This window comes from Ursus americanus, chromosome 3, assembly GCF_024610735.1.
Source record: "Ursus americanus isolate L20-20 chromosome 3, mUrsAme1.1.p, whole genome shotgun sequence".
Classification (NCBI taxonomy): Eukaryota; Metazoa; Chordata; class Mammalia; order Carnivora; family Ursidae; genus Ursus; species Ursus americanus.
Genome location: NC_142129.1, coordinates 81551506 through 81575205, shown reverse-complemented (window position 1 = coordinate 81575205; position 23700 = coordinate 81551506). Strand labels below are relative to the sequence as shown.

The window sequence follows — 23700 nt, the reverse complement described above, 5'->3', positions numbered from 1 at the left end:
AATATTTTGAAATTATTTTGCTACTATACAGAATAAGCAGATTTGATGATATCAATATGATTTTAAAACTTGTATGCATTAAGCAGTAAGGATAAGACATAACTCATTCCTAAACATAAAAGAAACTTAAGCAATCAAGAATAAGAGGACAGAATTTTAAAATCCTTACATAGCTACTATTTTATAGCCATGATAAAGATTGCAGGTAGAAGAGAGAAATACATAAATAATTAGTGCAAAAATGATATTCAAAATATTTAACAATTTTTATGATCTGGACTCTAACCGATCAGAGTAGACTGGGACCAATTAGAACATATGTCAACCATAAACAGCAGAGTTTGGTACTGGGGCAAAGCCATGGAATATACATCATATATGACTTATCTGGGTTTGATTTTATTATTTCCTCCACAAAAGGTTTATATTCCTAAAGTGTTCGTATTTCATAGTACTTCTAAGCTGAAAATACTGGAAAGGGTACTATATCATTGGATGAAGCATACCTCAAATTACTGCTATAAAAAATCATGACTAATATGAATAATTACCAGTTACCAAAATAAGAACGGTTTCTATTAAGATATTTTAAATTTCAACTTTTTCTTATAAAACACTCTAAATATCAGTATAGAAACAAAATAACATCCAAATTAGTTTGTTCATAATATTTAAAGACAGGAGTTCAATATATCAATGACTGTTCAATTTTAAAGTTTTAGTACTTGAATAGTTAGTATCTTTAGAGTCTTTTTTTTTTTTAAGATTTTATTCATCTATTTGAGAGAGAGAGTGTGTGAGCGCATTAGGGGGGGGAGGGCAGAGGGAGAGGGAGAAGCAGGCTCCCCGCTGAGCAGGGAGCCCTACGAGGAACTCGATCCCAGAACCCCAAGGTCATGACCAGAGCTGAAAGCAGACATGTGACTGATTAAGCCACCCAGATGCCCCTAGAGTCTGTTTTACTGAATTCTTCCTAGTAGAAAAATTTGAAGGTGCTTTACAAACATAATCTTAGCAGGTTTATTAGATTAGGAAAACAAATATTCAAAGGTGAAATTAATTTGGTCATATTTATTCTTGAGAAATTAGGATCACTAAATATCAATACAAATTTAATGAGACAACAGGCCAAAGCCCCTATTCCTAAAAGAAATAAACTATGCACTCTAGGAACAGAATGGGAGTTATGAAAATAAAAGTATTCATTTCCTAATCTGTGTGGGAGTTAAGAAATTCACTTAAGGAATGACCTAAAACTATATACAGATGGCTAACAGACACATGAAAAGATGTTCAACATCACTCATCATCAGGGAAATTTTCCCTGATGCAAATCAAAACTACAATGAGATATCACCTTATACCTGTCAGAATGGCTAAAATTAACAACACAGGAAACGAGAATTTGGCGAGGATGCGGAGAAAGGGGAACCCTCTTACATTGTTGGTAGGAGTGCAAACTGGTGTAGACACTGCAGAAAACAGCACGGAGGTTCCTCAAAAGTTAAAAGTAGAGCTACCCTATGATCTAGCAATTGCACTACTAGGTATTTACCCAAAGAATACCAAAAAACTGATTCAAAGGGACACACCCTAATGTTGATACCAGCATTATCAACAATAGCCAAATTATAGGAACAGCCTAAATGTCCATTGACTGGTGAATGTGTTAATATATATATATAGAGAGAGAGAGAGACAGACAGACAGACAGACAGAGAGAGTATATTTTTATATTTATATATATAAATATGAAACAGAATGTATCAGCTATAAAAAAGAATGAAATCTTGCCATTTGCAACAACATGGATGGAGTTAGAGAGTATAATGCTAAGTGAAATAAGTCAGAGAAGACAAATACTGTATGATTTCACTCATATGCGGAATTTAAGAAACAAAACAAATGAACATGGTGGGAAAACAAAGAAAGACAAACAAGAAAACAGACTCACAACTGTAAAGAACAAACTGAGGGTTGCTGGAGGGGAGGTGACTGGTGGAGGGGACGGGTTAAATGGGTGATGGGGATTAAGAAGGGCACTTGTGATGAGCACTGGGTGTTGTATGTAAGTGATAAATCACAATATTGTACAGCCTGACACTACTACTACACTGTATGTTAACTAACTGGAACTTAAAAACTTGAAAAAGAATTTAAAAACAAATGACCTAAAACTAATTAGTGCTTTCTATTATTTTAAAAAGGCGAACCTCCTCTTGAATAAAAAATTTCACTTAATAAATATTACAAAACATAGCTTATCCTGTCTTCCTTTATGTGCATTTTGGACACCATTTCTTAAAAAACATAAATAGCTCAAAACTCTAACTAAATGTCAATGGAAATGCAGTTCTCATGTAGGTAAACAGGTAGCGATTATGTGATTTTTTTTTTTTACAGTAACATGAGAAAACTCCCTTATAACTCAAAGACACAGAATATAGAAATGAATCCACCTAGTTCGCACAGCTGTGATTACAACTTTGTGAGAATTTAGAGTCACTGTAACAGAATGGAGGGGGACAACCTCCAATCTATCAGTATTAGGCTGGAATTAGGTAGGCGGGTAATTTTAGCCTACATGGGTTTGTTCATTTCCATCTCTCCAGGACACTCTAGAATAATTCAAGTCCCTTAAGGTAGGCCAACGATTCTGAATTCCTCCCTTTGTCTTCTCTGAGGCTTATTTGTTGGCTCAGAACACACAGGAAGGAAAAGAAAGGAGCAATTATTGAGAGCCTGTGGAGCCACAAGCACTGTCCCTCTTTTATGTGAAACTAAATCTGCATGGAACAGATATGCATCCCATTTTACAGGTAAGAAAGCCAGGCTCTCAGAAATTAGGCACCCTGCTCAGGAGCCCACAGATTTGTGTTTGGATGAGAGCTTTCCACGACTGCAAATCTCACACGGTTACCTCTCCTATTTGTCATAGTTTAATTACATTTCAAGTGTAAGGAAAGAATGGTCCTACAAGGCTTGAATCATTTCCTAAAAAAGATTTATTTATTTATGTGAAAGAGAGAGTGCAAGCGAGGGGGCCGCGGGGCAGACGGGGAGAATCTCAAGCAGACTCCCCACTGAGCATAGAGCCCGATGTGGGGCTCGATCTCATGACTCATAAGATCATGACCTGAGAATCGCTTTTGACGTTAACCCTAGCTCAGTGATTCTTGGGGGATGTGTCACTACTGGGATGCTTGTGATTGGAAATGTGTCAGGAGAAACCCCATGGTATTGACTCTGAGGGCCGAGGACAAATACGATGATGTTTTATAAGCAGTTCACTGATCTTGCATCCAAACCATTTAATAGTTAACTGTGATTTCTGTGGCATTTTGTAAAAGACTATCTTGGCTTGCTAAATGGCACTCCCCCAAATACTAATATTAGAATCCAGTAGTAGGTGGAGACGTTTTTCTGTGATATAGATTGGTGCTAAAACTCTAAAAATGCAGAGCAATGACAAATGCACAGAATGTAGTGACTTCAGAACTCTAGTGTGAGAGAAGGAAGTATGCTTTTATGTTTAGTAGCAGTATTATCCTTCAGGTAAGAAATCAAAATGGTTGCTTCGCCGTCAATAGATGGTTGTTTAATATGTATTTGTACGGAGCCGTCTATGTTCCCACATCCCTCTTGATAACAATAAGAAAACATTCGCTTGTTTTTTCTCTAACCCAAGAATAATTTAAGTCAGTTGATACCTCCCTTCCATCATTCTTTCACGCAGCTTCTTCTTTTTATAGTTGACCAAGGAATTAACTTTTTGTACCAATGTTAACAGAACTACAAACACCCACTATACAACATGCACCCATATCTGCATCCACGTCCACATGTACCTGTGTACATTCATAATAGTATGCACACATACACAACATATGGAATTCCATTCCATATGGAGAGATTAAAATATTAATTATGATAATAATCAAGACTTCAGGGTATGCAACCCAATAAGGTCTAAAATGTTTTTTAAAAGTACTGCATAAAACTTTTGCTTCCAGGTAGGATGAAGTGAGAACCTATAAGCTATAAGAACACATAAAAAATCTATACAAAATGCAAAAAATAAACAGCTTAAAGGGACCAGAGCCCTGCTGAAACCACAGGTCCAGGCTTCCAAAGAGGAGAAAACCGTGGAGAGGTGAGGGAAGAATTTGCAGCTGATTTTATTGACTGTGGGCTGTGGGAAGAACCCAGACTTGGCCTAGGAAGAAGTCCACTGCTGGAGGTTAGGGAAGCCAGCAGAAAGTTGAGAAGTCTTGAGGGATTGGAGTGACAAAATATAGACTCGAGAGATCTTAAACACACAACCCATTATCTCATGTGACATTTGTCAGATGAAGAAGGTGCAAGGTCTAGAGGCAAAAAGCTAAGCTAAAACCCCTGAAATGCACCACAGATTTTTGTCAGTCTTGCAATACTAAGAAGATAAAATATTTTTTAAATATTGGCATTCAAGACCTGCCAAGAGGAAGGCCCTACATGAACACACTGGCCCTGGGTTTGTCCTGTGGACCAGATCCAAAATCCAGCCTGCCTCTATTTTCTGTATGGTCCAGAAATGAAGAACAATTTATATACTTTTAAATGGTTGCAAAACAAAAAACAAAAACGCAGTATTTTGATATTTAAATTCTGAAAGTATACGAAACTCAAATTCTCTGTCCATAAACAAAGTTTTATCAAAATACACCCATGCCCTTTAGTTATATATTGATTTTGCCTGCTTTTGCATACTGAGGAGTTACAAAGAGACTGGATGACCCACAAAGCCTAAAATATAGGTGATCTGACCCATCACAGAAGATGCTTGCTGACTGGCAAATGGGCGGTTAGTTGAATACCCTGGGCAAACATCCTAAAACAGAAACAAACCAGAGATAAATTGGGTCTTACCAAAATTCAACCCAAACTCCTACTGGCTCAATTTCAGATTGGATTAAGGAATTAGCCTCCACTCTGTCTCACTGGCATAAGGAGGATAAATCTTTGCTGGAGAAGGATCTTATCATCTTGAGCCTCTATAATTTTTTATACACATTTTATACACCTTCCAGCACTCAGAGAAGTACTCTACATTGTTTGGCCTGAGCAGAATGTATAAAGAAGCCTGACTTAATTGGTGAACTCAACAGCAATCCATTAACACCCAACGATTAAACATGCAATTTTAACCTATGTTTTAAAGAAAAATAAAACAGAAATAACAGTATTACCTGAAAGCAATTTTCTTGGCAAAAAAACTCAAAACATGCATCTGGAATAATAGTATTCTAACTAACTAGATGTTATTTTCCATTGTATAATATTTCAGTGATATATGGAATAAAATCTAGGAGTTATTTATTTTGTAGAAAATGAAGACAAAATAGTAATTGACAGCTTAGAAATCATTCTGAACTACAAGACTATATTCTAGGGCTTGTTTTTCAATGACATGTGCTTCGCAGACACTGGCATCGTATTTTAGGTACCTACCATCCTGAGAAGACAGACAAGCACAGATGTGGGGAAATGATAACACTGGAATATTAAAATTATGCAATGTCTTATGCCTACATCTCTCCCGGCATTTCAAAATTTGATTTTAATAGCTTTCTCTAATGAAAAGAATAAGACAGCTGAGAGGTTCAATATGTCATAGCACTGCAAACCGTTAAATTCATTTTAATTAGGACATACTAAGGTTTCACATCTGTGGCAAAAGTAAATTGTAACTTCCATACATAGCAGATCAGGCCATTTTAATTTATAACCGATTACAATCTGCAGCACACGTCCTACTGGTGTCAATGAAATATATAACCTAATGGTGCTCAAAAGTCCAGGTCACATAATAATTTTATGGGATTCAACCACATACAGTCATGCTATTATACAGAAGGCATACAGATATAGTTATGAATATAAAATTTAATATAGAGATATTTATGCATTCCAATATGTACATATAAATGGTACACTATAAGTTTTAATTTAACTCAGTGTATAACTAGCTTATGAACAGTTACCTTATAGAAACGAATAATGTTATCAAAATATTATCTGAGAAAGCCAGAACTATTATTAAAATCAAAGGACTTTCAGAATTAGAGACTTTTTAAAAAGTTGACTTTTCAAAAACTTTTTTAAAAGTTGAAACTCTCCTCATCACTCTCTCCACCTTTAAGAGCTCCTCAATGATAGATGCCTGTGAACAGGACTCCAGTAGCTTCAGGAGATAAAGGCTTGATTGTGGTCAAATAATAAGTCACAAGGACAGTATGCTATTTATCATTTTAGCTAAATTTTAAGTGTTCTTTTCACATTAAACTCAGTATCTTTAAAAATTACAAGTATCATCTGTAACAGACTTCATCTATATAATTTACTAATTTCTAAGCAAGGCTTACACTCATCTAATCCTCAAAATTGTTTAAAAACAATGAAAACAGTCGATTTCTAAGCAAGTTAATATTATTACACTGGAAACTAGAAAACACTAAGGATAACCCAGGATATTCATACAATTGGTTGTTTAATTCAAGTATTTGATTAAAGGAAAGTAGCCTTACGTATAGACCTTTCTACCACGGATTCCTTAATAACTAGCCGAATGCCATGCCTCTAAACACAAAAATCAATATTATTTATAGTTCCACAATAGTGTTTCTCTTCACACCATGTTCAATTCCAGTGAAAAGATCAGAGTCGTCAGAGAGACATATTGCAAACAAAAAGTCCTTAGAAGGTGGTGGAAAGTCAGGCCAGGAGTCACAGAGAACCAGCAGAGATGACAGCAATGTGATATCCGGCACTGTCTTCTCAGAGAGAGAAAGGAAAACCACATGGCACTGCTAAAAAGCCGTGCTAATTCTCTCTCCTAGCTGAGCATTAAATATTACATCTTTCAAACGGTCTCAACCACATGACTGCTTCTCGAGGTGAGACCCTCGTTTAAGAAACACAAACATGCTCAAAGTGCAACGCAGAAACATCACAGAAACTCAATGACCTACCATTCTCTTTGCACTCTTCTGGCGGTTTAGCCTTTTTCGCAAGTCGTGGATCCAGCCATGATGTTGTCTTTGTGTTATGGCTGAAAAGAAAAGAGATCACTCTGAACAGACACATACTGAAAGGAATCAAGTTTATGCCTTAAAAAAAAAGGGGGGGGGTTGTTAGTCCAACAAAATTGCAATCGATACACTTAATTTGCTTACTGGTTCTAAGTAACCCTGAAGGTGGTATAAGAGTAATTGTGCAAGGCAGCTGTAAATTTGGCAACCTCAGCTCCCTGTCCTCAAAGCAGCTATTTTTATTAAAATCAACTAGAATGTTGCCAAGTTAACCTCATTGAAAATGCAGAACTCATCCAGAGCAAAAGGAATTTATTACAAACACAGGATTCTCCAGTTGGGAGAGCACAGTTCGCAGGCTCTGATACTGTTTCCTCACTTTTGCAAAATAATTATTTTCATCTTAAACCTGCCCTTTTCATAAATAGTTGTTTTGTTACTCTTTAACTCCAGAGCTGGCAGCGGCAGTATAAAAGTGATGAAAATTACAGCATGTTCTCGGGATGCCTACATTTTCTCAAAAAGTGATTAATAGCAATGTCATTAACCCATATTTAGCTGTGTTCCATCTAAATACTTTCAATCCGGCTAGGAAGGCAGAGGGTAAAAATGCCTGCATTCTAATGTTTCTAGAATGGAATTTCTGGGAATTAATAATAATTTTCATGACATTTATGCTTTGAAAAAAAAAAGTTTTCTGGTAAACCTTTTGTCAGAAATTTTAAAAACAGAGGAGAGATGTTTTTAGAACAGTGTTTCTTAAAGAGGCCCTAGAATCACCTGCATTGGAGTCACTTGGTGATCAACAGTACACATTCTGGGTCTTCACAGAACTACTGAATCAGAATCTTTGAGGCTGAGCCACAAAATCTCCATCATTGGCAAGCACTCCAGGTGATTTTTATGCACATTATAATTCGAGAACCACTCAAAAGCTCAAAACTGCTCTTTGGAACTAAAGTCTTTACTGTGTACAGCTGTCTCAAGTGATCTCATCTACCAATGGACACATTATCAAGGATGTGACATTTGTGAGGGCTTCAGAAAAAGCATGAACAAAGTCACAGGTGTGGAAAAGTGTGAGGCTCATACAGGGAAGAGTCAAAAGGCCAATAAATGGAACATGAAAGAAAACAGTAGAAAATAGTATAGAAATATAAAGTAAAGCCAGATAACAGGGATATTTGAGCACAACTATAAGAAAGTCAAGTGATAATGATGAAAGTCAAATGATAACAATTTCACATATATCTCCTCTTTCTTCTTTGAAATTTAACTATGTTTTACTGTATCAGAGACACAAGCGTCAGCTAGATAACCTGATGAACAAATCTCCACTTAAAGCAAAGGTCAGAAAATTCTCCCAGGCAGCATATTTAATAGCAAACGTATAGAGACCAGGTGCCTCTCTAAAGGAGAAAATTTCAAGGCAGGAAGGAGGAAAGATGGAGACAAGCCGGGCAGTGGGGAAGCAAGTCCAAGGTGTTCAAGGACCTAGTGTTTTCTGGATGATGATCCTATGTGTAGAGCCATCTCTGATTTGAAAATGGAGACATTAAGATTCTTGGGTCATGAGGTCTCTGCTCCTGAAGAAGATTCCCTTTTATTTCTGACTTTCATGTGTGGTAAAGAGAAAATACTCTCCATTGCATTATTCACATAGGAACTTCACAATGATTGATGCCTCTAACTAAGCAGGGCTCTCATAATTTGATCAGATAAAGGCTGTGAATTTGTCCGAATTATAAATCATCAGGAGAGTATGCTAGCTTTTATTTTCTCCCAATTTGACCTTGGGAAAGCCTGATGGTGCTTTGTTACTGAGTTTCAGAAGCAAGTAAAGTACTGCAGGCACTTTCATCTTATTCTGGTCCTCATTTGTAGTCCTGTCAATATCATCTAGTCCATACCTCTGAACTAAAGACACCCATGGAAGGAGATGAGGACTGCCCCAAATATGTTAGTGGACTGGGTTGTGTTTGCTGCTCCCATTTTGAAAAAGACAAATTCACTTTTAAAAATATGTTTTATATCGGGGCGCCTCGGTGGCACAGCGGTTAAGAGTCTGCCTTCGGCTCAGGTCGTGATCCCGGCATTATGGGATCGAGCCCCACATCAGGCTCCTCCGCTAGGAGCCTGCTTCTTCCTCTCCCACTCCCCCTGCTTGTGTTCCCTCTCTCGCTGGCTGTCTCTATCTCTGTCGAATAAATAAATAAAATCTTAAAAAAAAATGTTTTGTAGACATGCCTTTAGTACAAAGTGTGTGTGTCTGCGTGCATGCACATGAGTGCATTTGTGTGTAAGGTGTGTTCATGTCTAGGTTTTTATGTGGTAGGGAGAAATGTTGGGAAGTGGGCAAGGAAAATACATTTCCGTTCTTTTTAAGCACACGTTTCTTCAAAATCCTTCCCTCATTTCAGAGAAAAGTCATTTATTTCTAAGTAAGACATTTTCACAAAAGCAAACACATCTATGGCTAACTAGTAAGGGGCCATTACTAAGCCATTAGAGGGAGTCAAATTACCATTTCTATATCACACCATCATTGGTCTCAAATACTGGCTAATTTTGTAGAGAACTGTGAGTTTCCCAGCTTTCCTGAGTTTGTACAAAGCATTTCATTACAGGAGGATTTTTTTTTTAGGTTGCACTAGCATTAATGGTATGTCACTTTAATACACTTTGGCAGATGGAGTCTCTTATAGTTAACAGCATTTTTAGCTGATCCTCTGAAATGATTCTGAAAAAAATGTGGGTAGTCGTTAGTCTTAAACATCATATGAAGATACAGTGCAGTATTTTTCAATTGTGGCTCTCCCCGCCTTGTAATTTGGGTACTTCATCAGGATACCTTACAAAGGGGATATTTTTAATGCATTTGGGAGACAACAGACCGAGTGGCTTTTCCACTTCCCTTAAATTATATATTTTTAACCTTGACAATTACCTTTGAAGATGGGATTAAACACTGGACAGGAAACTGTACAAAATGGGATCATTGAGGGATTTTTCACAATCTACATACCACTTTTCCTCCAGTTTGAGGATGTGATTTCCTTTCACTTCAACTGCTAAAGTGGATTTAAACATCAGTTTTCTGTATCTAATGTGTACAAATGACAGGAAGGTAAGAGGCTAATGATATGATCTTATATCCTGATACTAGTTTCTTAAACAGAGACACACACACATATATGCTGCCTTTGCAAAGACATTTTTTCCCCCTGGTTGGGGAATGGAACAAATATTTTCTAGGAATGCTGAATCATAATAGTTTACTACTGTATGTATTTTTACAGATAACGTTAATGTGATGATCATTTAAAGTGAGAGATCAAGTGGAGTAAAGTCAGTAGCTATTCAAGTTCAATCAATGTCAGATTTTAAAATCTGGATAAAAACCTTAAAAATTGGTTTATTCAAACCCTCCCCTGATGTGAAACTACATAATGAATCTATCAGGAGGACTGGAACAAACCAGAAGTGAAATTTCATTGAACTCTGCGATACTAGTTTAAATTCATAACAGAATGGCTTTGAAGACGTGATAGGCTGACTTAAAATGAATTAGAAATTTCTGTGGTTTTTTTGTAAGTTTAACCTTTGCCAAACTGACAAAAGCTGCAGGTTAAATAATAGCATTTTATCTTCCTGGGGAAACATTCTTTTCACATGAAAAAATGCCTCACTTCGACAGGAAAAGCTGCTGACATTATGGCACACCATTGCAAAGTTATTCTCATTATCTCGTAAGATTTCCTGATTGTCTACTTTGTCAGGGACTGCATAGAACTTTCATACATACACCTCATTTAATGCTAATGAGCCTCTGTGGCTACAGATTTTTTTTTTTTTAAAGATTTTATTTATTTATTTATTTGACAGAGAGATAGCCAGCGAGAGAGGGAACACAGCAGGGGAGTGGGAGAGGAAGAAGCAGGCTCCCAGCGGAGGAGCCCCATGTGGGACTCGATCCCATAATGCCGGGATCACACCCTGAGCCAAAGGCAGATGCTTAATGACGGCGCTACCCAGGCGCCCCCTGGCTACAGATTTTTAAATCCACTTTACAGATAGAGAAACAAAGGTTCAGAGAAGGTGAGTAACTTGCCCAAGGTTACACAGCTAGTGTGTGAAAGTGAAAGAGCTGGCATTCAACCCAGATATACCTGATTCCCAAGTCCAAGTTTCTTATGCTCTGAAACCAGATGCATATTAAACCTAACACTTGGCTTTTTATTCTGAGTTGCTTTATTTCACTCCCTTGGAGAATAATCAGAGATCTTTTTCTCAGAGCCTTTGCCAATAGTTTGGAAATAGAGACATTTATCTCCTGTTGAAGATAGTAATCACAATCTTAAATCCCTTTTTGTTGAATGCCTTGTACTTAGTAGGTATTATATTAAATTGCAGGTGCACAGAGATGAAAGAGAGAACATTGTGATTGAAGAGGCATGGACAGTATCACTGGAAACATTTTTTTCCTTATAAACTTGAATTCTCCATTCAGATCCCTTTTGAATCAAATATTCTCCATTCAAATCTGAATATTTTCCAGGGGGAGCTAAGATGGCAGCGTAGTAAGAGGACCTTAGGTGCATCTGTCCCTAGAACACAACTAGGCAACTGTCAAATCGTTCTCAATACCCCAGAAATCAACCTGAAAAATTTTCCTAAATAAAGTCATAAAATTCCTGATTTACATGATCTACATATGAATATTAGGTCTTAGAAGCTATACTTAAGAATTGGGTTAATAAAACTGCTATCAAACAATGGGGCATTTTCTTTTTTCTTTTAATTAATTTATTTTAGAGGGAGAGTATGAGCGGTGGGGAGGGGCAGTGGGACAGGGAGACTGAGTGGGGAGCCTGACGTGGGGCTCGATCCCAGGACCTCGAGATCATGAGCTGAGCTGAAACCAAGAGCCAGCTGACTGAGTCAGCCAGGTGCCCCACAGGTGGAGGACTTTCATATATATCATGCCACACTCTATCCTCCATTTCATTTTTTTCTTTTTTTTTTTTTTTAAAGATTTTATTTATTTATTTGACAGAGATAGAGACAGCCAGCGAGAGAGGGAACACAAGCAGGGGGAGTGGGAGAGGAAGAAGCAGGCTCATAGCAGAGGAGCCTGACGTGGGGCTCGATCCCGTAACGCCGGGATCACGCCCTGAGCCGAAGGCAGACGCTTAACCGCTGTGCCACCCAGGCGCCCCTCATTTCATTTTTTTTCATTACTCTGTGTTTTCCCAGTCAGGGTATAGACCCCTTATCAGTTTCTTGGGTATACATAAGTGTATCCTCAAGGGTGATCCAATTCAAGCCTAATTTTAAGACATAGCCTCCTTTGATCCATCTTTTCTTTCTGTTTCCTTCTTCTCTCTCCTCCCCGACCTTTATATTGCCATCTAGATCAAAATAATGTTTTCAGGACTGCACAAACACTGATGATTCACCAACTGAAATTTTATTAGTGGGGTAAGAAACTTTTATTATCAAACACATTCCCTTGTTGTATTTTCTCTAAAAATAGTAACAGACGTGAAACTACAACAAATGCATTGAATTTAAAAAGTCCTCCTACAAAGCCAATTCCTAATCTTAGTCTTTAACTGATAGTAGAAGGTATTTTCATCTGGGAAATACTACATCAGAAGAATAATGAGAGATTAAAGTCAATGATGTTTGACTGCAAGAAGCGTAACCTTTTGAACAAGGTAAACAAGGTCCAGGTAAATATTTTAGAGTCTATTGGGCAATTCAATATGTGTTTGGATGTTAAAGTTTCAATAGCAGCTGTCACATAGGTTCGGAGACAATAATCAGAGATTACTGACTACATTTTACATAATTTCAAAAATAAATGTTAGTTCTCTTTTTTCCTTATAAAGTAATCTCTGCACCGAATGTGGGGCTTGAACTCATGATCAAGAGTCTCATGCTGTACCAACTTAGCCAGCCAGGTGCCCCTAAATGTTAGTTCTTAAAAGTATATAAATTGACATTTTATATTATATCAATTTATATTATAGCCAATAAAATCCTCAGGATGGTTACATCATTTTCCAGAAGACCTTCTCTCCCTTTTATATCATCTTTCCAAAAAGAAGATTAAAGGCAATGACTGGATAGAGCTAACTGATGATGAACAGTGGGAACTTCTCATTCAAGACTCCATTCTTTCACAGTTTTACTATTTTTTCTGTTTATACATTGGTAATCTACATAAAAATTTATTGTCAATGACCTCCATAGTGGTTGTTTCCTAAACAATATCCCCCCAAATTTTATTAACCATGTGAATTATGTAAGTTTGCCATCATATTATCTTTCATATGTTTAGAAACCATTTTTAAGAGAGGTTTATTATAAATAGTGTTTGGGATATCATGATTGTGAGTCGCATACTGTTTTGTTTAAAACATATTACTTTCTCTCTGGGGATTGCATTGGAGTCTTGCAGAGGCAGAAGAAAAAAAGAATATGAAAAAAAAATTCAATATAGCTACTGTTTTGTGATACAAATTACAGAGAGTAAACACAGACCACATTTTGTGACTGGTGGGGATATGCTGAGCTTAGAATAAGAAATCTGGAGTTGCTTCATACCAAACAATTGCTTTTACTTTTCTTTCCAGTAAATTTCCCAAGTTTTCTGTCTACTCTTTAATAAATAAAAGTTTTTAATTTTTTTTTTGAAATGGCAATTAGTGATTTACTTAAAATTTAAGGAAAATGCAGAAATGGCAACATAAGAGGAAACAGATTATATGTGTGTCTTCCAGAGAATTTAAAAAGCAAATTTAGCCTGGACAACGATTTAGGAAACCGTGTACAGTCATGACATTTTTCACATATGTGATTTTCAGTTTCCAAAGCCTGCTTCTAAAAATCTATTATTTAAGATGACATGGCGTCCCCTGCCATTCAGGAAGATGGCAGTACACAAATAGGTTCTTGTTGTCGGTTTGTTTTTTGCCAAAGCAATAGCAGCCTCTTTTATGTCACTAACTAAACTGACTCCCAAACAAAGAAGGAATTTAATGGGATTCCCAAGGCGTGTCAATACAGATTAACCCTATGGAAGCTCTGCTTTATGGAACATTTAGCCCCTGGAATAGTGACTAACACACAAATACTATTTGCAATATGAAAGTTTACTTTTATTTCAGTCAGTGTTTGTTGATACAGAGGAGACAGTATGGGATAATGGCAATGGCTTTGCAAGGTGATAGAACTATGAGACCCTAAGAATGTTAATTTGTCCAAGGGTGCCCCAGAATCTCATCTATGAAATTGGGTGTATCAAATGCTCAGAAGATGATTATGATATAATATGTATAATGTAGGCACCATAGCAAAATGATTGAGAGCAAGGACCCTGGAGAAAGGCTGTGTCCCATGAAAGTATGAATCTTGTCAGTTTTGCTGAATACTGCATTTCTAGGGTTTAAAATGGTGCCTAGCACATGGTATGTGCCCTGTAAAGATGTGCTGAGTAAATGGAGTCAAAGCACCCTGGCTTTGTGAATTCTTGATTATATGACCATGGGCAAGTTACTTACCTCCACAAGCCTCAGTTTCCTAAAGTGAGAAGTAAGCGAGCACAGTTTAAATGCTTAATGTATTAGCTACTATCGTTCAGGTAACCTGAACTCAGTATGTCATAACTATTATTACTAATTTGAGTTTACAATTAATAAGCTGTGTATTTTAAAAGACATTATTGATGAGTTATGAATTAAGGAAACTACTGGTTTTAAACAATATTATGCACTTCAAAGTCTTATGCTAAACAGAAGACATTATGAATGCTTTAAAGCATGTTTAGAAGAGAGCATTCACATACAATTTAAAATTCCATTGTTTAAAATGTTTAAAAATGCTTTCTCAGATATTCACTTTTTCTCATTAAATATCACTGTGAATGATAAAAGGAATCTGCTTTTACACATTCATCAAAGGAAGCAGTTCTGAAAAGTGTGGGAAATATAGTTGACCCCTATGTTCAGTACCAAAAACAATAAAAAAAAACCTCATCTTCTAAAGGCAGAACTTGTTAAGTACTGAGACATATCAAGTATTTTGCAATACTGAATAAACCAATAAATATTTTAAAATATTATTGCACAGAAGACAAAAAAAATGAAATCACTCGTTATCTTAATTCAAAACCCACAGTATATATTTCTTTTAAAAAAAGATATATTTGGGGGCGCCTGGGTGGCACAGCGGTTAAGCATCTGCCTTCGGCTCAGGGCGTGATCCCGGCGTTATGGGATCGAGCCCCACATCAGGCTCCTCCACTATGAGCCTGCTTCTTCCTCTCCCACTCCCCCTGCTTGTGTTCCCTCTCTCGCTGGCTGTCTCTATCTCTGTCGAATAAATAAATAAAATCTTTAAAAAAAATAAAAATAAAATAAGATATATTTGAACTAATATTTCAGCAAGGTAGAATTTCCCTCTTCTATTCAAAAATGTATATATATAAATAAATAGATATTTATATTCATATATTTAAATTTTATACACAGAACCACAGGGTCCTTCTTCTTTGTTTCACTTGTTTTCTGTTTTATCACAATCTTTGTCTCACAGGAGGCAGAATTCAGTGAAGTGTAATGAGGGGTGCTGCCTACCTACCAGAGGAGACTTTCATTACTTGAAGTGACTCTCACAATATTTGTACCAGAGGGAAGTTCTCACTGATGCCAGCTCTCCTGACCTCACACATCTATCTTCCCTTCCATCTGTTTTATCTTTCTCTTAATTTTCTCTACTCGTCTTTTTGTCTTCTTTACCTTGACTTTGCTTCAGGACTGCATACTTTTATATTATAAATAGTACTTGTTTTCTAAGTTTCTTGACTAGAAATTCCTGGGCCCATCATGGCTTAGTCCCTAAGAAAGTCCTTATTGTCCCATCGGGATCCCTCTCTGGTCAAGCTCCTGCTCTATCAGGCTGTTTCCAAGGAAGGGCCTTTTATATTCACAGAAGAATTCATTGTTATCATCAATAGCAAAGGTACCCACAGGTCAATGACAGTGGGTTGAAGTGCTGATTGTGTCCAACTGTAATTAGGAAGGAAGGGGCATTCCAGAGGAAAAGAGTGAAAGCAGTCAGGAGAGAATCAGTGAAAACAGAGGGAAAAGTAAGGCAGAGTGAAATGCAGGAAGAGAGAAAGGAAACCATGGTGCAAGTGGTCATGGTGTGGAAATGAGGCACAAGATGAAGAAGACACGGATCCCTCCCTAGCTGGATATTTGAGCTCATCGCACTGAGTCTTGAGATTCAAAGGTGACAGTTTCAAGAAAGGAAAGATGCGGCTCGGACTGGTGCTGCATGAAGGGTGGGGTGGAGAGGGCCTCCATTTCACAGGGTGTTTGCACCTGCCTTCTGTAAGAACTCCTTCCCGTCACACTCCCACTTTATCTAGCCTTAACTCAAGGCTTCATTTTCCTAAACTCTGGGTAAGTCTCCCCCCACATCAGCCTTCTTGCCAATATGATATTGTCTCCTCTTTTGTATCTTAATTTTTCCACCTCAACCTATCTCTGCTCTTTTGCTCATTCATTCTTTCCTGAAGTAATAGGAAGAAGATAAACAAACAAAACCCTCTGCCTGTCTTTCAAAAGCACTAATGATCTAGCAAAATGGAAACAGGGCATTCATTTCACAGGATTCACCAACAAATACCTGTTCTCTAGTAGGGTCAGAGGATCTTCTCACTATCCTGATAAACCCAGGGACTGGGTTCCTATACCTGGAATGCGGTGTCTACACATGGTCAAGTCTCTGTGACCCCGCCTTCCCTATGATGCCTCCTTTTATTACTTAAGGCTGTGCTAAGTATATCCTTCTCTGAAGAGTATCACAAAACTCAGAAATTAGTTATTTACCGATTGTTTATAATTATATGTCTCTCTTCCATGACTTGAACTATAAATCTCAACAATAAATTTGAGAAGAGGCACAAAATCTTATGAATCTGAATTCTGACACTGATGACTCACTAGAGTATTAATAGAATCATTTTGGTAGATTCTCCCAAGTCCTGACAGAGCCTCATCATTGACTATATATCATGAGCACAACTTCTGTCTTTTAAGGTCCCTTTTCTTCACAGTTCCAAAATCTGACACTACTTAAAAGAGAATAGATTATTTTGTAATCACAAAGATTTGTATAATTGCATTACTGGAAACCTCGTAAGGAAACAGTTCTTTAATCAACTTGTCATGCTGGTTTTCTATTATTTCCACATACCTTTACTCCTCCTGTATTATATAATAAAAATGTGTATATTATCAGTCTCCTTCTGAGTATCAATTTTCCTGAACATCAGCATGTGAACTCACATCTATCATTTATATTTTGAGTGGCCCCATGCTGTGCTTATCAATAACAAACTTGTGTTTTTAGATTTAAATACTTTTGAGCATTTGAAAAATTCCATAGGATTTCTTCTTTTCTAATTAGTTGATAAAAGATGTCTTTGGGTCATTGATTATAGCAATTAAAAATAATGCAAGAGATTCTTATTCTTTTTTTAAATTTACAAGATCTGTTAAAAGGTGAGTGGTACAGATTCATTTTCTGCAAAACATTGCATTTCTCATCCCATGCTGGAGTCAAGCAGAGCAGCAAGTGATTACCTCATTATATATTCCCTTGGCCACATGTATCAAAGTCCCCACCTTCACATGAGAATTAAATATTAGCATGTGGTAACATTTCAATTTCACAACTGAGCTCTGCCTATGGAGATCTAAGTCACAAATCACTCCAGGTTGGGGAAGGAAACCCAGTTTTAATAGTTTTTCTTGAATATCAGAGTTTACATATTTTTATCTACTGTCAGCACTGAAAACTTCAGATTCTATTAATTTTCCTGTTTGAGTCTTGTTGGAAGGGATAAGTGTTGAGGGAATAAGTGTTGTTCATTTACAATATTTTTAGTTTTTATTCTTCCTAGTTAATATTTTGACTGTCTTATGTACATCAACAATTTAATTTTGTGCTGAGATCTCCAATTGAGAACTTTGTTTTTTTAAAAAAAAAAAAAAAGTGGTTCTACTCCTAGAAGATAAAGAAAAGGAAAGATAGACAGTATTAGTTAATAAAATATATTAAAATTTCTTTTTTTGGAAAAAAAGTCCAAAGGCAAGAAAAGATTAGAATGAGTCAATATCACCAGGGAGTTCAAGATTAGCATTTCAGTTTCCTTGGCAAGTCATAAAAATGGTAAGCAAAAAATAGAATGAAATTAATGAGTGTGATGTATAGTTATACAACACAAAACTAAATAATTTTATTGACATCTGACCTCTGCGTGAAATACTTAAAATGTTGTCTTTTGTGACAAGTAAGTATTTTGCTCTAAATAGCTGCATCACTGAATATGATGGTAGATGTTTCCAGCAATCTTAGTTAAAAGACGGCATTATCTGATTTGGATTACACAGGGGTCTTGAAAGAGTAGAGTAAGCATTTCCCAGGATAGGTAGATTATTTCTAACTCAATAGTAGCATCACATAGAGATATTTGCCTTTTTAGTCATGACTGTAACAAATTTTACAGTGTAATTGTTTAATTCATTCTTTGATTTATAGCTGTAATCTATAGCGTAATCTAATTGCATTAAGGCACTGTCCATTATTCTCTCACAAAGGAGGAAGCTAATACCAGAAATGATAAAACTCAGTATTTTTGACCACATTTCTATGTGCTATATCACATATATACTGTTCTGATCTTTGTGTCAATATGCAAAGAAATATGTGAAACTCACTCAATGAAGTAGACTTCACCCTTCTCTGTATAGGCCATTTCCCAGTTATCAGGCAATGGGTCTGACTCCTCATTGTCTTCAGGTTTAGTTGGTTTTGCATCATCTATCTGCTCCTTCAGCTCCTCGGGCTGACTGTACACTGGTGCAGGATAAGGCTGGGAGGGTGTCTCCCCTGAGGCACCTGCACTCTTGTCTTCATGTTCACTGGATTCTACAAGAGAACAAGAGCATGTGGTTAGTCACTCTAGCCACAGGAACTTCTCAATGAGTGTGGAGTACGATGCGCCAGGGAATAGGTCTATGAAGGCTAATAGGAAAAGCATAATTGCAAAAAGCTCTGAAAATCATCTCTAGGCCTAGTTGAGTTCCCCCTTCACTCATCATTCTTGCTATCCATCATCTAATTATTGCTGATTACTGAATGAGAGGACCATTTCACAACACAGGTGTGGTAGGCAGAATAATGACTCCCTAAAGATGTCCATGTCCTACTTCCTGTAACATGTGAATGTTACCTTCCATGGTGAAAGAGAATTTTCAGGTCTGATTAAATTAAGGGCCTTGAGATTAGGAGATTATCTTCAATTATTCAGAGGGCCCACTGTAATGACAAGGGTCCTTAAAAATGTAATAGGAAGGCAGAAGAGGAGGGTCAGAGGGAGATGTGACAGTAAAGAATGGCCAAAGAGAGCCAATGTTGCTGGTTTTGAAGATAGAAGAAAGGGATCAACCAATCACAAGCCAAGAAATGTGGGTGGCCTCCAGAAGCTGGCAAGGCAAGGGTATGGGTTCTCTTCTAGAGCCTTTCGAGGAACACAGTCCAGTGGACACTTTGAATTTAGCCCAGCCAGTTCCATGTCAGACTTCTAACCTATGAAACCGCAAGACAGTAAATTTTCATTGTTTAAGTCATTACGTTTGTGGTAATTTGTTATAGCAACAAGAGAAAACTAATACAATAGAGTAAAACTTTAAAAAGATACATATCTTAAGAGTAATGGTTACAGGCTTGGAGGACAGACCCAAGAGTCACAACATGTAAACAGCATGAGCTCCAGAATGAGGAAAGGAACACACAGAAAAGAAAGAATAACTCAACAACAACAAAAATAGAAGAAAATTTACCTAAGATGAAGAAACACTTGAGTTTGCAGACTGAAATGGTTCACTGAATCTGACGCCAGATTAATGAAGCATATAGACTCCTAAACACACCTAGGTGAAATTTCCAAACTCCAATGTTAAAAAGCAACTTTAGAGGTTCCTGCACTGAAGAAATACGATTACTTACAAAGAAAAGAGGAACAGAAGAACATGAGCTCTTTCATCTGTGATACTCTAAGCTGAAGACAATAAGGTAACATCCGTAGTAACTTGAGAAAAAAAAAAAAAAGTACAGCAACTCAAGAACTTAACTCTACTAAAATATTATTCCTCTATCTGGGCAAAAGAAAGTCACTTTAAACAACAGAAGTTCTGAATATATACTATCCATGCATCCTACTTGAGGACAACTTTTGAGGAATTACTCTAACCATTTCACAGTGATTGAATCAGAGCAGATAAAATAGGGAGAGAAAAGGAGAAAGTAAAAATTAAGAAGAGGTAAATCCTGCATGATATACCTAAACGTCAATGGGGGATGATTACATTTCTGGAAATGTATAATATGTGTTAAAGACAAATTCTTGAAAGACAAGAAAACATTATACGGAAAATCTAATACCAGCATGGGTTTTAAACTGTATCTTGGTTAAGCTCAAGTTCTAGAGGGTGGAGAAAAGGCAGGGAAATAAAGACATTTTAAAGGCCTAATAGGGGGGCGCCTGGGTGGCTCAGGGTCCTGGGATTGAGCCCCACATCAGGCTCCTCCGCTGGGAGCCTGCTTCTTCCTCTCCCACTCCCCCTGCCTATGTTCCCTCTCTCGCTGGCTGTCTCTCTGTCAAATAAATAAATAAAATCTTGAAAAAAATAAAATGAAGGCCTAATAGGGGTATAACAGAGTGTGGGTAAACAAGATAATTTTAAGGCTACCTTTTCACGGGATTAGATTATTGGGCAAGTATTTTGGTCAAGCTGTAGATGTAATTGTATGATAGGGATATTTTTGAAATATCCTCTGATGTACATTCTCTCTGAGCAATTCAGAATTTCTTTCTGTTCCCATTTAGCTTTTCTGCCACTAAACACAGACCATGAGTCTTATTTGTTGTCAAAGAGTAGAGTCCATGCCATTTAGAAAAAGAAACATTTTTGGGGTAAATAAAAAGAAAGATATAATGCAGAGTAAGTTCCTGAAAGGTAAGATGGTATGATTGGGAGAGAAATTCTAAGGGGAAATGTTCACCACTATCTTTAGGTTTGGGTCTGGAGTATGATGTGGTTGTGGTAAGAAAAGGGAAACCAAAGAAAAGGCAAAGGGAGCCAAAAGGAAAGGAGACCTATGAATTACTTGAGTTTACAACTTTGGGAGAAATGTTTCCTGCAGTGTAGCCTCAAATCTCCACTGGAGGATCAGAACACATAGACTGTGAGTAAGGGGTGCCTGGTGGCTCAGTAAATTAAGCATCTGACTCTTGGTTTCAGCTCAGGTCATGATCTCAGAGTCATGAGATCAAGCTGTGGGTTGGGCTCTGTGCTCAGTGTGGAGTCTGCTTGAGATTCTCTCCTTCTCCCTCTGCCCCTCCCCTCACTCATGCTCTCTATCTAAAATAAATAAATACAATCTTTTTTAAAAATTGGTAAATACCACTTCCAAGACTCCCCTGTGCTACGGGTGTCATCCAAAATTCCAAGTATGCCTCAGTGGGAGACTTGGAAAGTAACTAAGAGTAGGGAACCATCAGACCTGCAGTGGGTCACTATGGCTTCCTCACAGCAGAAGGGTGTGGTAGAGATAGCTTAACCGAGAAACTGGAAGGAGAGTCCTACTGACAGATGCCACTGTGAGGACAGGACAGCCAACTTAAAAATATGAAACTCTACAATCATTTGGAAACATAATCAATAGCTATTAACATTAAAAATGTAAATATACAAAATGCACATATTCTTTGATTTAGTAATCCCACGTTGAGACTGCATCCTCTACAAATAAAGGTGCTGTGGTATAAGAATACATATATAACAATATTGGGGCGCCTGGGTGGCACAGCGGTTAAGCGTCTGCCTTCGGCTCAGGGCGTGATCCCGGCATTATGGGATCGAGCCCCACATCAGGCTCCTCCGCTATGAGCCTGCTTCTTCCTCTCCCACTCCCCCTGCTTGTGTTCCCTCTCTCGCTGGCTGTCTCTATCTCTGTTGAATAAATAATAAATAAAAAAAAAATTAAGAATACATATATAACAATATACACTGAAGCATTTGTAGTAAGAAAGCCCTGAAAATGGTTTGAATACCTATCAATGAGAATATGATTAAGAAAATTGTGGTTATCTTTACCACAGAACACTATAGTTTAAAAACAATGAATTAAGTGTGTATCTATTGAGCTGGAAAAGACTCTCATCATTACTATTCAAAGAGTAATCCAAGTTGCAGAGAACATATATTGTTAATCTTATTTTTAAAAAATAAGCAAATACCGAGTTCCCTTAGATATACGCCTATAATTTTGTATATAATATATGAGCATGAAAAAAGGAAGATGTACAATAGATTGTCAACTTTACTTAAGGATAGTAAATTTAGATGGGTGGAAGTTTTCTTTATGTATCTTTGCATTCATTGGCTATCTAGTATTTTTATAACTTTAAAAATCAATAATGGTAATTTTCAATGAGTTAATTAAAGTAGAATGCCAAAAATAAGAGAATGCCAAATTTGTCTCAATCAATTGCTTATATCAATGTTTTCTCTATATGCATCAATCTCTGAGGGCCATATTAAGGTACTTTAGGAATTACGAAGCACAAGAATACATTACAAGCTTTCACTGTTTTGCCCTTAAAAAGAACACTTTGTTAAAAGAATAGGACCCCTTATTGATGTAGTCTTCCAGTTGATTCCTCATACAGAACTGACCTTTGTAAATGTGTAGGAAAGAAGCAGCAAAAAAAGGTACCATTGCTCCCTTTAGATTCTCATTGCTGTACCTGATTACATGTAATTACCAATGCACAAAATACACTGTTCTCAGGTATTACCAAATATCACATTGCATTTGAAAAGTTAAAATGCAAGGTCATGTTCAGAAATACTCATTCATTCAATATTCATTTAATCAATATTTATTAAGCACTCAATTGTTGTCAGGGACTAAGGACAGAAAAATGAACGAGAGAGGCATGATCCCTGCTCTTGTGGACCTCAAAATACGTCACGATGTGCAGTCTTTAAACAAGTTTAAGTGTGATGAATGCTTTCCTAGTGAAATCTGGGAATATCATGCATATGCATTCACTTAATTTTATATAAAGAGTCAACGACAGCCTTTTTTTCCAACGTGCTGTCAACCTGAAACTTGAAAAAGAAGAAATTTTCAGAGGAAGGTAATGGAGAAAAAAATAGATAAACAAGGACTGAATTAGGCAATGCCTCAGAAGACATGCTCAGAATTCGGGACTGTATCCTAAAAACAATGAGAAGGCACTGATGTATCTTAATCAAGGAGAGGACACGATTAGATTTTCATTATCCACAAAGATCCCGTAACTGTTCTGGGGGTTTGAGAATGGCAAGAATACATATTTGGAGGTTGGTGGGAAGTTATTTGTGTGTTCTAGACAAGAGATGATGGTGGCATGGAAGAAGTGGACTGAAAAAATATTTAGACATCATGGTAAACCTGGTGGGTGGCAAAGCTATTCACTGAGATGGGAAATATGAGAGAAGGA

General features: G+C 37.1%; 1 protein-coding gene across 9 annotated transcripts in view; it reads right to left on the bottom strand.

Moving 5' to 3' along the window:
* The window catches only part of MAGI2 (membrane associated guanylate kinase, WW and PDZ domain containing 2), a 1265804-nt gene that overhangs the window by 414576 nt on the left and 827528 nt on the right, over positions 1–23700 (bottom strand). For all 9 annotated transcript variants that reach the window (XM_087861146.1, XM_087861140.1, XM_087861142.1 and 6 more), the window contains 2 exons: positions 18866–19076; positions 7011–7090 (listed from right to left, as the gene is read on the bottom strand). In XM_087861146.1, the coding sequence (XP_087717272.1) occupies positions 7011–7090; positions 18866–19076 (291 nt within the window). The remainder of the gene's footprint in view (positions 1–7010; positions 7091–18865; positions 19077–23700) is intronic.